The 17,674-nt window shown below is 38.3% G+C and overlaps 1 protein-coding gene across 3 annotated transcripts in view; it reads left to right on the top strand.

Moving 5' to 3' along the window:
* Window positions 1–1,691: 1,691 nt before the first annotated feature.
* Window positions 1,692–17,674, top strand: part of LOC139952462 (uncharacterized) — a 34,822-nt gene continuing 18,839 nt past the window's right edge. For 2 of the 3 annotated variants that reach the window (XM_071951597.1, XM_071951598.1), the window contains exons 1-4: window positions 1,692–1,913; window positions 14,163–14,239; window positions 16,693–16,752; window positions 17,497–17,626. In XM_071951597.1, the coding sequence (XP_071807698.1) occupies window positions 1,891–1,913; window positions 14,163–14,239; window positions 16,693–16,752; window positions 17,497–17,626 (290 nt within the window). In that variant the 5' untranslated portion in view covers window positions 1,692–1,890. Of the gene's footprint in view, window positions 1,914–14,162; window positions 14,240–16,692; window positions 16,753–16,958; window positions 17,148–17,496; window positions 17,627–17,674 lie in introns of those variants that run through there. The other variant, XM_071951599.1, reaches the window with a different exon arrangement.

Here is a 17,674-nt window from a genome sequence, read left to right as displayed (position 1 = left end):
GTTCCAATTATTGTCTTCTGATTTAAGCGACCTTTACAATGCATGATCTTTAATGTTTACAAATGGATAGGAAATTCAGTTATCCATTATACACCATAGCAACTATCTGCATTCATGTTCCATTGTCGTGTTCCCTGCGTTCACAAGCACTAATCAGTAAGGATTCTCAACACTATAAAAACGGGGTCTGACTAATTCCCCCTTCAGCCTCGAAATGGTCACAATTATTTGAAAATCATACCATGGGTTCACCAGTGAAAGAGTTCGAACAGCCTCACAGTAACAAAAACACAATCCGTCACTAGGGAAAGGCTAATTTAACAGTCACGTGGACTTGTGCCAAATTCACTAATTTGAAAATCTGGCTGTTTAAATCCATATCAACGATCGGAGGTTACAAAAGTTACAGTAATTTTAAACTTAGTCTGTGGGAATAATTTTAGTTGCAAAATATCAATGACTCACTTCTATCCATTGTTTTGTTTGTTCGTTTGTCTGTTTGTTGTTAGCCCTATTCCTTCCAAACACCTCCTTGATGTGTATGTTGTTCAACAGACGCCCGTGGCCCATTGTTATAACATTATACGACCAGTGTGTGTGAGAGGCGGACAAATACCGTGTCCCAGCGAAATAACCCTGGGGCAATCGAAGCTGAGGCCCCCATGATCATTCTGGTATGAGCACGGACAAGGGATGCGGAAACATTGACTCCCATTTCCAATTTCTTGTGAAGGCAACGCCTTTCACGGTACAGGAAGTTGTGATCCGAGATGGGCAGTGTTCCAGAGGGACATGTCACGATATTATAGTGTTGAGGCTGAAATATAAAGGGGCCCAGACCTTTGACATTCGTCAGACCAGCCTCATCATGTTCCATGCATTCGTCGCAATCAGGAACTCAGCTTCTTATTGATGCCAGACTTACAATCACTTTTCATCCTAGCCTCGGTTTGATCACAGTGCGTTCCTATGATAGGAAAACAAGATGTCTGCTCCAAAGCTACGTCACAATGTAGGTCACAGTTCACGATGGACGTCAGGCCTTGATCAACTTGATGTGGAAAATTATTGCAACGGAGAAAATGTTTCACAGCTAAAAATGCAACCTAGATGGTGACCTTTGATAACCATTACTGTGATTTTCGTAAAACCCGAATTTAGCAAACTCTATTTTTGATCCTCTGTAGAGTACGCAGAACCCGTGTTGGATTTCGCAGAAACAACTAAGTGCATTTCGGCATCAATGATTGCATGAATATCCTATTTAGAAACAGTGTTTAATTAAAGTTCTTTCTAAAAAATGTGCTTACATGAAAAACTAGTTTAAGTGCACTGGATGTTCATCAGCTATTCAAGCACATTGCGCCAGTTCAAGCAGATTTGCCATGCGCAACTAGCTCAAGCCGTGATATCTTTACTTTAACCCCGATTCCTCCGTTTTACGGGACCTCAAGTTGACATCAAGTGTTAGATAGAGAAAACTGGATAAGAACTTTATCAAGCGCCAAGGCCTAGGGAAGACATCCCATCTCTAGTCCAACGTTACACGCCGAGATTTGGCCCGTAAGTCAAGTCAGATTTTCTCGTTAGCGAGCGCCCAATCGCTGGCCGGGGCGCCCCGCTGTGCCGTCTGAAAGGCGAACGCAACTGGTATTAAATGCGTGCCGCCCCCGGTATACGGGACTCCGCACTGTGCCGAAGAGGTTGTCATATTTTCCCCGTGGTTTATCGGAAACGGACCCTCATCAAAAACCTTAACTTTTTTAGTCTGAGAGAGAGAGAGAGAGAGTGTGCGCTTCTTGAAGCCGAGGATAGGACTCTTAAGGTCGGGATCAAAAAACTTTGGAACTTTATCAAGTTTGGAGTTTGTGAACTCCGCGTTTGTATCAAATGAGGACTAACGGGTTTTCAAGGTAAGTCGAGATCATTTTCGATTTGCATGAAGTGACATTTCAAATTACCAACTGATATAAATTTGAACTAGGCCCTTTTCGTGGAGTTCTATTTTTCAAAATAGTGTGAAGTTTTCTTTGGCTGTATGTTTTGCAAAATTTTAAATTAGCAGCTAAAGCATTTAAAGTTTTATGGATGTTTTACTGAGACGCTCAAAAGGTCGGGATGGTCGCAAAACTTGGCAATTACTCAGTATTGCCTTTATTTATAGCGTGTATATCGTGAACAGAAGCACTGGTTAAGTGATGAGTTTACAAGTTGCAATTGCACACAAGGAAAGAAATGTTAGCTAAGAAAGTATGTTCGCAATTATGTGTGGTGTAACTTATTGTGTTTTCGTTCTTTCAGCAATTCTATTTACATTTTTCCACAAAAACATTATTTTTTGAAGAAATAGAATTAGCTTTTGTAAACTGCTTACCGCCCAAACAGACCCATGCAAAAAAAAAAAAAAAAAAAATGGCCTGACTTTTCGACCATAGCAGAAAAATTTCAACCTTTGAGTAAGTTTCTGCAAGGGTCGAAACATCAGACCATTATTTTTGTGTAAAACAAGTTTCTAACTTTCGATCACGTCCAAAATAGATTCACGTTTTGAAGTTCAGGGACAAATTTTTTAAACTCACATTCCGTGGATAGCTGACGCTGTGACGTCAATGCAAATATTTACCATAAGAGGGCTATATTGGAAATATTGGTACCTATTTTTCATCGTTATTTCATAATATTTAAAATGTCATAATTGTATTTCGATACTTGTGTTTTACAAAGGCTCTGGCTATCTGGTAAATTGAAAAGAAGAAAAAAAATCACAAAAATAAACACACTGATTCCATGTTAATTGTCATCCCTTGTTTGTCAATCACTTGAACAAGATCGAGACTGAAAGGGAAATCGTCTGGACCCATTTTGGAAAGACCCAGAATCAGCAGTCATAATTGTTATAGTACAAAGGGAACACGACAGCGAGAAAAAAAATCTGATGTCATTTACCAAGCTGTTAATTTAACATTAATTTACAAATCATGAAGAAAAATATTAAATTCATTAAAAAGTATTGATAAAGTGTCGGATTACACTAAACACTGTTATCATTAATGGCACAACAACAAATGAAACATTAAACCCTGCAGAAGATGTACCTAAAAATTAAGTTTGATTTTTAACAAAATAATTATGCCAAAGTTATTCTTTTCACTAAGTTGTATTTTAACAATAGTATTTTGGTTCAATTACACTGCAGTGGCGACTCAGTCTCGTGTGAGATGATACGTTTCTCCTTCATGTTGTTTGTTTTTTCCTTTTTTTTTCTCCTTCTTTTTTTCGGATCAACACATAAACATAATCCTACATCATCGGGGTACATTCAGGGTCCATTAATCAATCCCTTAGTCCAGACATATCGTGATTGTTGAAACATTGCCAAATGTATTTAAATCTTAAATAGATAACCGGCCGGTGATCTATAGCTTCCGCTGGGGGAACGCACACAATAACAGTGTTAGAGATTTCCTGTTGCACCATAACAACACTGTAATCGCACAAGCTAAAGTTTGAAAAACTTTTGTTTCTATGGGTAAATATTTGAATGGAGTTTTTAAATTTAAAAACTACACTTACTATGTATGTGACACTTACTTTAAAGAGCTTTAGATAAGAACAAGGAACAGCAACTTAAGATTATTGTTTGTTCACTAACAAAAGTCGCTTCAAACCTCATGGTATAAACAAATATATATAATAGCAACAATAACTTGTGAAAATGTCTTTGATATGAGTTCACGCATACAAATACTGGGTGGAATTGTTTTGATTTTTAAAAAGGGCTATACGCTCAAAAACATAGTTATTTCTCTTGATGAAGACGAACAGAACATACTGCCCGAAACGTCGTGATCTACTTGCTTATAAACCCTGGTTCTTTTAAAAGCCACAAATTCTTCTCGAAAGAGTTTAATTTAAATGATTGTCACCCGCAAACTTTAGTTTTACATTTTCTGTTTAGTTGCTTGCTTTACCTTGAACCAACTTGGCCTCAAGTGAGATTTTAGAATAAAATCGTTGTTTACACTAATGACACTATCTCAAATTGATCTTAATTCTTATTTTTTTTTTTACTGAAAAGTAACACACCAAAATAAAACCCGGCTGTTTAGTCATGAATAATGAATGACAATGTACTCGGGCATACATTGTATGTACCACACCCATCCACCCTCTTGTTCATGAATAATGAATAAGTAACTAACAATGACTTGGTCACATTTACCACACCCACTGGTTCTGCACGAATAGATGTTTACTTATTGAGTTATTGAGCCCATAGCAACGTTACTGATTGTGTATTCCGTGGTTGCTTGTCAGAGTCAAACGATAACGTCTTCAGTTGTCACATTAATTTTGATGGATTCGAACCGGAACGCATGAGTCATTAGTCCTCCAATGTGTGCTAGGAGTAGATTCGACGTTTGCGTGTTCTGGAGGCTACAGTGATTAGGATCATTAGTGTTTAATACTAGGAACAATAAAGCAATTATGTGTACTACCTTAAAGGGATGAAACAACTTTCAATTAACATGTCGTAATTATGTCGTTTATTTCGTTTTTACGACATAAAGTCGGTTTTGCATTATTTGTAGATTAAACTCGATCGTAATTTCAACGTAGGGAGGTTTGAATGCACGTTAAATATGGAAATAAGTTAACAAAAATACGTTGCGTAAATACGAGCACAAACTCAGTATCTCGCAGTTACGTCTAATTATATCATAATTTGCACCATAAAGACTTGTAGTAGTAAGAGAGAATCCCATGACAGCATTGTGTTACCATTATCTGAAGACTGTTTCATAATATTACCCGTAAATACGTCTAATTATAACACGTTTTCTGGTTGTGAACACTTCCACCTTTATAACAAGTAAAGCTTGCTGACGAACAATACACACTTTCTTTTCGAGGAAGTACGGCCCTAGCTTTAAAGACAAATTGTGTACTTTTAGAATTTATAAAACTTGAGTCACATCCAATATGATTATATAAAATTGTGGTGTATAAGTCTTCCCGTTCCACGTGGTACAACCAAGTAAATAAAGATATAGCAACATTTGGATCGCTATCGGGAAAAATTAATTATCTCCAAAAGTCTTTTTATCAAAATTTTGGCACCGATATTAATCCTCACCGGAACTGCTTCCGTCTGAAATCCTGAGATCTTTGAAAAAAATGCGATAAAAATGCTTATTCAATTTATTTGGTATTAAAGGGCGATTGAAATAGGCACTATAAGAAAAGTGGATACGGGAAATCATATAAGTGTATATTTAAGGTACTTATTTTATTGTGTTAAATCATTTTCTAAACGAAAGTAAAGCACTGGGCCTGAAGATATATGTGGGGAGAAATGTTCCATCAGACTTTTTGAGATATGGTGCACACTATATGTACGAGTGCCCTGTTTGGTTTTGGTGTAAATACAGACAGATTTACCTAAACTATATCAGTGTCATAGTTTTATGACAACCATATCTCAAAATTGCCAATAAAGTGATTTCCAAGTCAAGAGAACTGAACGAAATTGAACTTTCCCAAAGAGCCGACAATTTTCCCAGGTCCTTTTCTTGCTTGATGATACCTGTAGAGAAGATAATGACGAAATATTTAGTTTAAGATACTGTGGTAAAGTGCTTTCCAAGTCAAGAGAACTGAGCGAAATTGAACTTCACAAAGAGCCAATATTTTTGGTTCCCCGGTCCTTATGGAGGCAATTTTCTTGCTTTCATCCAGGTGTTAAGCATAAGTCAGACAGCGTCTCAGTTAGCCTCACTGCGGGGTACCTCAATGAGCCTCAATTTACCCGAACCTTCCACTCTAACCTCTTCAGAGGGATAGAAAGGGCGGGACAATTCACTTACCTTGGCCGAAAATATTTCATATAATTATGACAAGTGCAACGTATGCAGAATTTTTGTTTGAGTTGTGTATGCCACCCGGTCGAAAGGATGTGAAAATATGCAATAGATTTATTGTAATAATGATATAGCACACGTATTCCCATGAGGTATTCGAGGCGCTGGAACTATAAGAAACATTTTAGGATACTTCTTTTAGTTCTTTGAAAGTACGAGACCAATATGTAGCACCTTATAAGGGTTTACAAGGCGCTGTGGCGAACACAGCAGCCACTTTCAGACACACTGGAGCAAGCCCCTCCTCTTATAGCGATAGGTGCAACTGAGTTCTTTTACGTGCATGACAAAAGCACACGGGACCTACGGCTTTACGTCCCATCCGAAGGACAAAGCAATAATGGTTAAGTGTCTTGCTAAGGGGACACAAGTGCTAATACCAGAACTCAAACCTACACTCTGCTGATCAGAAACACCAATGCCGTGTGACAGAGACTAGGTCTTTCATTAAGGATTTGGAAGTCTAGAAAATGGAAGGCATCAACTTGAATACTCACTGACTATAAATAAAATTCACACCAGTGCAACTCAAAAGATAAATATATTCATTAATAATAAAGTCAGGGTCAATGAAGTATGAACCAGTTTTTGTGGTAAGATTTTCACTTGGTTATACCATCCTATCTCTATGGTTGGATGATGTGTTTGTCGCAAACTACCGGTAGAGAATTAATGTTCCCTTCCACAAAGCAAAAATGTAACAGACCTTTTTAGAAACGATCTTATCTTGTGCTAATTTGAGAAGATTTCCTCGATAAGAAACAAAATAAACCTTTATTTAAAAAAATAACACTTCGTCAGTTTTAATTGAAAACACTGGCTATTTTGGTATGTTCCTTTGACGGATCACCAAACCTAAACAATGTGCCGGAAATATTCGATTTATTTTAATACTGTTTTTCTACAAGCCTTATTATACGCGTGTTTATACACATCTAATTACTGGTTCGTCTTTCACATTCAGATGCGTTAAAAAACTTTTATTTATATTCGATGGTCCTTTGGCCAACACAAAATACACCCAAACAAACAAAAACCAACGGTGCTTTTTTGGGTGTGACCATCATGTAATGTTTGGTAACGAAGTTCATGTATAAAAACACACCATGCTGTGCATAGAATTCAAACTGCCACAGGCGACACCCCCATACACACAGCGTATAATAGTTCACATAGATTGTTATGGTGCTACAATATATCACTATTTGTTTTTATATGGTAGAAAAATCATATCTGAGTCGGTGGTCATGTTTGCATGGGAACTTAAACCAATTCCAGAGCATTGACCAGATTTGGAGTTGACCCAAACATATAAATGATGGACAGGGATTCTGTTTTCAGGAAGTGTTTTTTGTTTTTTAACACAGCTCAGGAATTCCTCCAGAAACAAAAATATGTGAAAGCATGCCAGAGGTAATTGGAAAGGCAATGTAATAAGAAATATAATAATAGACCTACGTAATAAAATAATAACTCACGGTAATTCATAACAATAAAAGTTGCAACCCATTTTTCCAATAATTATGTTTAGGAGATTTTTAAAGTGATTTGTTCAAGTAATTAATTTTATTTGTTTTGTTTTGTTTTATGTAAACTATGTGTACGACTTTTTTAAGAGCATTAATCAAGAAAATAATTACTTGACAACTCATGTGTTAAAAGAGAGATTTAACCCAAAAAACTGTTAAACTGTTCACAATATAATGATGTGTGTTGTCGCAGTAAGCCTATCATTTCACCAACACTGGGTAATACGATTATAAAACACACTTATGCACTGAATTTCAGCAAAGAATGTTGAGCCCCGAACCGGCGGGTTTCCCCTTCTTAAGTAAAACTCTTTGGGTGGTATATTACACAAATTATCTTCTCACTTTTGTATTAACTTCTCCGTCTGATTGGCTGCAGGTTCAGTAAAAGTTCACCACTAAAACCAATGGATTGTGTAACCTTCTGGTGACCTAACGGTCAGTTTTTGCATATAAACACCGAGGGATTGGCGGGGATTGGTTGCTTGACGGCCGCCGTAACAAAGCCACGATTTCAGGGTGGGTTTTTCACGGGTGAAGTCGGCGCAGCGTGTGTGGCGTCGGAAGTCGATCCCTTACCACGAGTGAGGTTTATTATTTGCGACATGTTACTCAATCTTAACGAATGATTGCAAAATAACATACTAATTGGTTTTGTAATGTGGTGATTGATTAGGCTGTATGTGTCGACATGGGAAATTACACTCTAAAGAATGTTCCCGCCAAATTAAGTGGGCTACATCCTCAGGATATCGCCATTTTGTTTTTTAGTGGGTTGAGAGGCCCGATTTTATAGGCTTAGCTGCTAAGCAGCAAAGAATTGCTAAACGATTTTCTGCTGAGCGAGTAGCAAAATGCCAGTTATAGGTGGAACTCGTGACATATTATTTTGGCTGGAAACCTCATTCTGGTAAGATTAGTTTGGTTGTTCTTAGCTATACTCAAGCAGCACTATGAAATACGCCCTGCTTTTACAAGCACAACAAGCTGCTGAAGCACAACAGAATCCTGCCAACTAGGATTAGGTTACCAGCCGAACTGTGACACATGTACCGTAAGTGACTGGTCTCCCGCTTCTATTTGCTTAGCAGAGAAGTGTTAGGCACTGTACTCTCTGCTTATAATCATCTCAATGAAATTTGACCCAGCTGTAGTGATATCACCTTAAACAGACTTGAGGGAAATTATTGTATACAATAAACTGCAAAATTTGGGTCAGACATTAAATTACCCTAGTCGGCATTGCCCCTTTTTAGTCAGTAGAGTAAACAGAACCCTGGATTCAAAGCAATGTTCGGGTGGGGTTGGGTGTTGTCAAGTTGATACCCGTTTGTTGGGCCAAATTTCATAATGATAAGCAGAAAATACTGCTGAGTAAACAAAATTTCTCTGCTAAGCAAACAATGAAAGGGCACCAGTTACAACAATGTAAACTTTATGGAAATTTGGCTGATAACCCGTTTCTGTTAAGCAAAATGTTTCTGTGCTTAGAAAGTTTGTATGCTTACAGGCTTTATGAAATTGGGCACTGTTAACTTTTGTAACATGGACACAATAGTTTTATTTGTACATCCAGCCTTGACTTCATTCCACAATTCAAATAACATTTGTTTGGTTAAAGGTACACGGTCACCTGTCAAAAAAAGAGCAAATGGAGGACGCATAGCGCCTCATTTGTTATTACAATTATTTAGTGTTAATTTGTATTCTACTTTGGGTCTCCATCTCCAGTTTCCCTCACTATAAGGAGCACGTCCATCTTGAACTAAATAAATAACTCCCCACATTTCCCGAACACATCAAGCACAACTCTACGTTTACTCCCAATTTCTGACCCCTCAGGGGAGCCGAGGTCCCATGTACTTTCCTTCATTTTTCAACCCTCATCTTTTTTTTTCTCTCTCTCTACTTCGTTTCACAGACGACACATTCAAAAAGCCCCCGGTAATTAAATTTCAATCTTGTAGCTTGGCCAGACCTGTTACTAAACTCACACGGTACGTACGGTATAAGCCACGGCGCATGTTTTATTAGAATTAGCGCCAAGTGAGTGGAGTAATGAACACCCGTTGATCTCCGCTGGTAACCGCGACAGATGCGCGTGTAGGTCCCGTTGGAGCATGTGGTCCCAATTTAACATCACTTTTTTTCCACGGTTGTATTCCCCCAAACGAAACATGCGTTTTTTGTTAAACCAATTCCAAAAACCCGTCAAATACATATCTCGGTGAAAAATAGTTTGAATATTGCTTGTCATGAGACATTAATTGGGATCATTTGCGATGTGAAACATTCTCAAATTATGGCACTATTAGACTATGCATTTCAAAAATGTTGACCATGTTTTTGAATGCCGATCAGTTGCAAACACGAAGTATATAGTCAAAACGCATACAGACAACTTATTTATCATAAGGCCTAAACACATACTGGCATTTATTATGTTGCCACCATGTGGGTCACGTTCTCTGTATCCAATATTAGTAATACACGCGAAAAATCAATGCATAAACATGGAACCAGACTATTTTTCTTCCATCCTCGATTTGGTTACAATGATTTGGATGGGAGTAAAATCAAGATGGCCACACCGTGATCAAGATCTATAGCTTGTTCTTGACATAATCGTTAAATTGTCAACCAGTGTTTAGAAGCTGTTCATGCATGTTAGGTGAAGACATTCCTTCTTGCGACCATTTTGTTTCGTCCCGTATGCTCCAATAGTCATGGTTACTGATTCTCCGTATATCAAAGAGGGTATCAGACTATTTCCATTTCCTACTGATTCTCAGTTTATCAAAAAGGGGGTTAGACTTTTTTTTCCCCATTTCACGCCTTAGGTTGCAATGAGGTTTTTGAAACACGGTTTTGTAAGTTTGCCTCCAGCTTAGGCTCAGTCAGCCTCTTTGCAACCCCAAACCAAACGCACACGTTTTGAAATTTACAGACAGAGCCTAAGCCAGAACACAGCCAAAATCGTAGTTTCGAAAAGGCTCGTTCAGAATATGCCGATTTATATTTTTGTTTTCAGTTATTACAAACCATATATTCTTACACCCTTTTCCAAAAAAACAATCTGAATCTCGTTTGGATATCCTTACCTGGTTCATGTTTCCCAACGCTTTTCAAGAACTGTAACTGTTTAAGGAAGAATGAAACTCAACCTTCTTCTTGTCTCTTTCGTTTTAGCTTTGTGTTTTTAAGTGAAGTGACCCGTGTTCGGGCAATGTCATGTACAATGTTAACTTTGGATTTGTAGATTCTTTTCCCCAGTAATGCTTTGTCTTCTAATCGCGAAGAAACAAATCCCGTTTAGAACATTCCTGGCAATTTAAATCCACATTTTGCAAGTCCTATTAATGTTTGTTGATTTGCTTTTTCGTTACCTATTTGAATAGAAAATTAGTTGTATAGCTGACACTTTATGTCAAATTTCTATTAGGTTATGTCAAGATATAAACACATCAAAAGATCTATAATTAAATTATTGTTGTTTAGATGATAACATAGAGACTAGTGTCTAGATATTTTTTCTTTCTCATATCATCACGTCCACAAAATCTCTCGAATTGTGAGCACTTTGGAATATGCAGATATAGCTGGTTGCGAAGTTTGCGTGCGGACACCACGCCGAGCGGACCCGTAAACCGTCCGTACCTAGCGGGGAGTCCATCCCGAGCTCTGCCGGTGTAGGGTTACTCCGGAGAAATACCAGAGCAGCAATGTCGCCGTGAACTACTTTATACCAGGCCGGTACTCATTCTTAAAATAAATATACGGCTTAATTTTGTTTCAAAAGGGAAACAACGAATTTACATGCTGTGTGTTTATTTCGGAGCTGGTTTTTCTTTTGATAATTTGAGGATGGAATTAGGAAACTTGCCTTGACCCGAAAGACGTCATGTTCGAATTAGGAAAAGAAGAAGAAATAGGTTTTCGTTTTCAAGCGGAAAATTGTTTTCAACGAAAAATTGACTGTATCTGTTTTCAAATGAATAATTGATGCTCTATCGTGTCAAATTTAGTTATGTTTTTTACCTCAGATGTGATTAAAATATTTATTGTTGCTGTGGTTTAAAGTTGAACCAGTTATAAGCTATGAGTAATGTTCTCGGGCCGGCAAACTATAAATAAATTGAAATCCAGTTTAGAAATGGTGTTTGAATCACTGATAAGCATTCAAATCGTTATAATTTAGCTTAGACCAATTGAAATAGTGGTGACACTTACTAACTTTGGAAAAGAAAACAATTCGAAACCTATACTCAACCGAATCTAGCATTGGTGCGGCCATCGCCAAATAGGTTCGGATAATCGAAACACAAAACGTTGTAACTGCAACTCTTCCTTCAAACGAACAAATGAACCAAAAGTATAGTGAGTTTATTTAAAAAAAAAAGTTTTCTTGAAAAACGTTTTCTTGAAAAGGGAGGATTTGGTTCAAAGTAATGTGTTATCCCCCTTTGCAAAAAATGCCTGACGTTTTGACCCTAGCAAATGTTTAAGAATCTAATGAGGTCAAATCGTGAGGTAATTTACAATTAATTTAGCATTTAGGCCTATAACCGTCACAGCAGGTTATTTTGGTTGGTAAGCAGCTGTTGAAAACTGCTCACAGACTACAAATTGCTTACCGACTGCTGCAGTTCCATTTCTTATTTTACTAAAACTTTAAATTGTATTAAGCAACTAATTTTGTCCAGTCACATTGAGAAATGAAGGGATTTCTCCTCTACTTTAGTTTATAGATTCCATGATCGAATTTCAATTAAATTTATTTTTTAAAGTAAACAAAAGATCTGTCTGGCATTTTCTTCTACAATTAAAACAAAAACCCTGTTGGACACTTTACATGGATCTTATCGTAGAGCTATTAATAACTGAGATGGCAGAGTTGCAAACTTTCTCTGATTCTGTGTAGAAAGTTCCCTGTAAATAAACCAATCTCTGGTGAACCAATTTGAAAATCCCCCAATGGAAACTTTCCCCCATTAGGCCAATGGTTAATGTAATTGTAAATATCTCCCCGATTGTGGACAAAACTTCAAGTTGAATTTTTGGCAACTCTAAAGTTTGTAGACGGTGTGGCTTGAAAATTACATACAGGCATATCAAGTTAAAGTATTGTATGAACATTACCCACATAATCAAATGCCTGCGGCGAGCATATAGTGACCCTTGACCCAAGAAGGCTCACCTTTGACCTCCTGTATATGAATGCTGCATATGATTACCAGCAGGTGAGAAACACCTGGAATGTTGGGCTGAACAGGTGACGCTATGCACCACACAGTGACGCCATTTGACTCTTTAATGGAGTGCTATAAACTGCTGACGTAGGCGTACATTGGTACGTTAATTAGGGGACAACTTAGGGGAGATTTCAAACCACACGAGATGATGGGTCATAGCGAGTATTCACGGGAGAATCTTGTGATCTCGTTCACAAAATGTCCATCATTTTTTTTTTATTCTCCGTGTCCCAAATAAAGCTGATGCCATTTTAAAAATCCACACCTCATATGGTCTTTGATATTGCTGTCTAAAAAATTACTTTGGTGAAATTTGTTTGAGTTTATATGGTTGATAATAATAACTCTTCTAAAAACCCATGTAGCACACTCCCTGTATTGAAGACTGGTGTCGCATGCAATTATGTGCTCTATGCAATACTATCCGGAGGACAGTATTGCATATGCAATAATGTCCGCCGGACGGTTTTGCATAATGCAATTGTGTCCGCTCGGACACATTTGCATATGCAGTTGTGTCCGCCTCCATGCAAAACCGTCCTTGCTGTAAATAAGACGCCCTTGGTCGACCGAACACGTTCGCTGCAATCATAAAATACGTGAGTATTCATGCTGCATAATACGTAGGTTCAGTGCATCGTACTGTATGCACGCTCGCTTACGCGCACACATAATACAGTCATGTACATGTCCGCCGGACGGTTTTTGTATAGCCCCGGACACGATTGCATATATGCAAAAATGTCCGGAGCGGACAGTATTGCATGGCGGACACAATTGCATCTGACACCAAAACTCATGCTGTAAAATCCATATGATATGGTTTTCGCAAGCGAGAGAGTTTGATTTAATGTACTCTTCATAAAACCAACGATTTACCATTCTTTTGATATACTATTTCTTGAAAGCATGAGAGTTGTAATTATTGCCTCTCACAAACCAACAATACTACACCACTTTTGTAGATTTTAATGGAAAGAATGCTCTTTTACTCTCCTAATTCTTTCAAAGTATTTCTTGAAAACTGGAGGGTTGAAATATGTGCTCTCCCCAAAACAGTGTGGTTTAACTTGAATTTGGATGCATGACTCGGCCACCCTCTGTGCGCAGTCTGTTTCGTGTAGAATCTGGAATTTCATGTTTATTTGACAGGCTTTTGTGGTGGTTCAACATAAATGTCACAGCCTCGGGAAAAAATGTGATGCGAAAAATAAATCCCCAAATAAATATATAAAAAAATCCTTAAAGTTTATTTTGTTCTCGGGATTTGAGTGACATTTGACCAAATCTGGTTTTATACCGTTGGATCAATATCATTCGAAACCAAAGCTATTAAGGAATAAATAACTTGAAATAATACTATAAATTGGAATTTTATTAATATCGACTGCGAGAAATGTATTTTAAAGTGTGGCTAAAAAGTAACATAACTTTAAAAGTTGTTCTGGTTTATTTTGCAGATGGCCGACGAGGCCGAAGTTGTTTGTAGAATCCTTACTTGTCATCACTTTATTACATGGCTATGGAGTAATCGCACGTAAGTTCCCCCCAAAAAATCACCTAGTGTTTTATTAGTTTTGGTTTGTCACCTAGTGTTCTTGAGGAAAAACCTGAGGTAGCATCTTTTTTAAAAGAAAAGGAGTAGAGAAAGTTATGAACAGAACCAATTTGTGAACAAGTTGATTCCCAATAATGTATTGTCTGCATCTGCCATGATAAAGACAGTCAGATAATACTGATCGAAACGTCGGGTTCTTTTCTCAACACTTAAAGAATGTGGTGCTAAACTGTAGGTTCGCGATGCAAAGTTTCAGGTTGCCTTTATTATCGTAATATTTTGCATTCGTCCAAACCTCATGAGGATTAAACCAAAGGAGCAGATTTTAATATAATTTGATTCACTTATCCAGTTGGATCCCTTAGGTCAGTCAGCTGAAAATAGAAAGAAAAGGGGAAAAAACGGTCTCGGAAGATCTCTTAAATTGTAGTCAAACTAAAGATCCATGAGCGATTTTGTACTTATGTTTAAAACATTAGGGTCAGAATTGTTCTGGCATTTAGACAAGACTGGATCACACTTCGGTTGGGCTGACCAGAGTTGTATTTTAAAAAAAACGATCCGGTTAAACAAAATGACACAGACAGAGTCGAAGATTTTGTTATCTGTGTATCAATTTGACCCATTATGCTGGGCCATGCTGTCTGGAATTGGGTCATACAGGGCTATAATTAGGTCATGCTGACCTGGAAATGATTGGTCCATGCTGACCTGGAAATTGGTCGTGCTGACCTACAAATTGGTCATGCTGACCTGTCAATTGGTCAGGTCGACCTACAAATTGGTCATGTCGACCTGTGACTAATTGAGGCCAGTGGGGGTCTGAAGAACAAAGTCAAACGGAAAATATTGTATTTCTGCCTCATACATTTTTAAAACCGGTGACAGTGGATATCATAGTCAAGAACTTTTATAGAGTTAACATGGATACCATAATCATTAATGTTATATTAATCTCAAAGTATTCTTTAAAATGGGTCATGAAAACCCCCGAGGTGTGGCGTGATTTTCATGTTTCGCCTGCCGTGCTTTTTGACCACAACCCTGGACAGAACCAGTCAGTCTCCTCGCCCACTTCTACCCGTGCCAGTATCGGCAATACTTTCTGGCAAGACAAAAACACTCTAACCCATAATTGGGTGATCAAAATAGGCTATAGGGAAGAGGGAAACGGTTCTGTCCAATGACAGTAAACTTCGGTTGATATTGGACATCAAATCACGTATGGTTTTTTATTTGGATATCCTTATTAGCACATCGATGTTAAACATTCGCTGTACAAACCTATGTGAATGTTTCATGTCCAATATTGACGTAACTAACTTTACTGTCACTGTCCAGGGTTGTTGTTTTGATCCGTTCTTGACTGGGAAGCATGCATGGTGTTCATCTTTCAATAAATCATGTTGTACTTTGACATTGGTCATTATTGTTCACAGTTACAAATTAATGCGAATTAGCTGTGCAGTGACCTTTATCATGGTGTGACCATTTTGCCTTTCCTCTAAAAATACATTTAACTCAATGTAACCAAACCGAGGCTGGTATGAAAACAAAACCCAGTCTGGTTCCTTTGTTGATGGGAATTAGAATGTCATTGTCACTGTTGTACGCAGGGTACATGATGATGGCCACAGCATAATAAGGGTCTATATGATGCAAGCATTTACCCAGAGTTTGCTTATTGCTATTTTCTTGCTCTTCCCGCTTTGCTGATTGCCTTCCCCTCCCATCCCCTCCTCATCTCGCCCTCCACAACCTCCCCGTTCTTCCCTTCTTTTATGTCTCATCATACTTCCTAAACTTTTCCCTTTTCACAACCATTCCTTGTGGATCCCTCCTTGTTCACCCCTTCCCCTCCACTTCGATTCCTTTCGTTTACATTCTCTTCCATGTGTATCCTTTCCCAATCCCATTGACTTTTCCTTTACCAATCCGTCCTCCCAAACCCTCTCCCGTATGTTGAGATATTTCCCTCTTTTATCGCTTCCCTTTTCCTTTCATTTCCTCGCTGAAAAATGCCGCCATCAACCAACCACCGCTGATGCATCCCCTCTGGAAACGCACCATCAACGACTGATGAACATTATGCTTCATCTTTCTACGATGTGTCATCTCCACACGACGGGCTTCCTTCCTCCTTGAAACAAAAACCGCAAAACAACAACCCCCTCAAACTCACAACGGCTTCCTCACCATCTTGACGCTTTGCCTGTTGACGATTTGTCCATTGCTCTGATCACCACATTGACCCCAAACCAACCTCACCCATCCTGCTGTCAAAGATGCTACCCTTCATCACCCACACCATCACCACCATCACCATCATGACCCTTTGATTGACTGCTGCTTGTGTGACGTTGTTGCCACGTGACTCTCTAACTCAATTGATACCTCCGAAGGCAAAGTTAACCTCCCATTGTATTTGGCAGAGCAACTGAGTACACTGGAGTGCCCAGATGACATCAGAATCGGGGAAAATGACTTACCAGGTAAGAGCAACTTTTGTTAATGACACCACAAATTTGAAACTCGCAATCCACACTTTTGATGTCAGTTTTGACAAGATTACGAGGGGCGGGCAAATCCCCAAAGTTTTGAGGGAAACAGTTTCGCTTCTTGAGGGCGCCATTTACACACACCGTTAAAATAATCAACAAAAGCACATAGTGCACATGAAGTGCAACCCGCGAACTTTTGACTACCTTGGGTGGAGAAGCCTAAAAATCGAAAGGAATACACAGTGTGATCACTGAGATCAAGGAAGGAGATGTTCAAATAAGATATCCTTCTGTTTCACAACATGGATAAGTTAGTTTTGGCGACGAAAGGATTGCTTCAAATGGACGAAACTGGTCACAAACCAGACAACAATTTTAGTTACACAGTGAGTTGTCAGTGTTGTCTATATATTATATTGTGACTGCTGTACACAGTGTACGCCAGTCAATACAATAGCGTAGCGATGCCCGGCATCCAATTCCATTCCATGATCATCCATGTGTTTGGGTTTGAGGTATGTAACTTTTAGGGGAAAACGCGTGGAGATTTAGTGCAGTCGCCAGTTTAAACTGAACTTGAGAGTGAGGGTGAGATTTACCTTTTTTGCCCATCCCCAAATAATGACATCTTTTCCACCATTTTTTGTATAAACTTTTCTTAATAATAATATTAATTATAAGATTAAGAATAGATCTTTGTGATTGTGTTATTTGACTGTGTTTTGTATTTTGCAGGATGGGACGTGATTAGGCTGTTTACATTAGACAATCAGGCATCTGGAATTAAGGAAATACCTGGGTCTAATGAGTATCAGACGGCGTATAAAATCAACAAAAAGAGTGACCTGGTTCGATTCCCTACCAGGTAATATTCACAAGTAGGCTGCCTTATTGAAGTTGCTGGACTATATGT

Source organism: Asterias amurensis, chromosome 20, assembly GCF_032118995.1.
Source record: "Asterias amurensis chromosome 20, ASM3211899v1".
Classification (NCBI taxonomy): domain Eukaryota; kingdom Metazoa; phylum Echinodermata; class Asteroidea; order Forcipulatida; family Asteriidae; genus Asterias; species Asterias amurensis.
The sequence above is the reverse complement of the archived record's forward strand: the minus strand, read 5'-3'. Positions and strand labels throughout refer to the sequence as shown.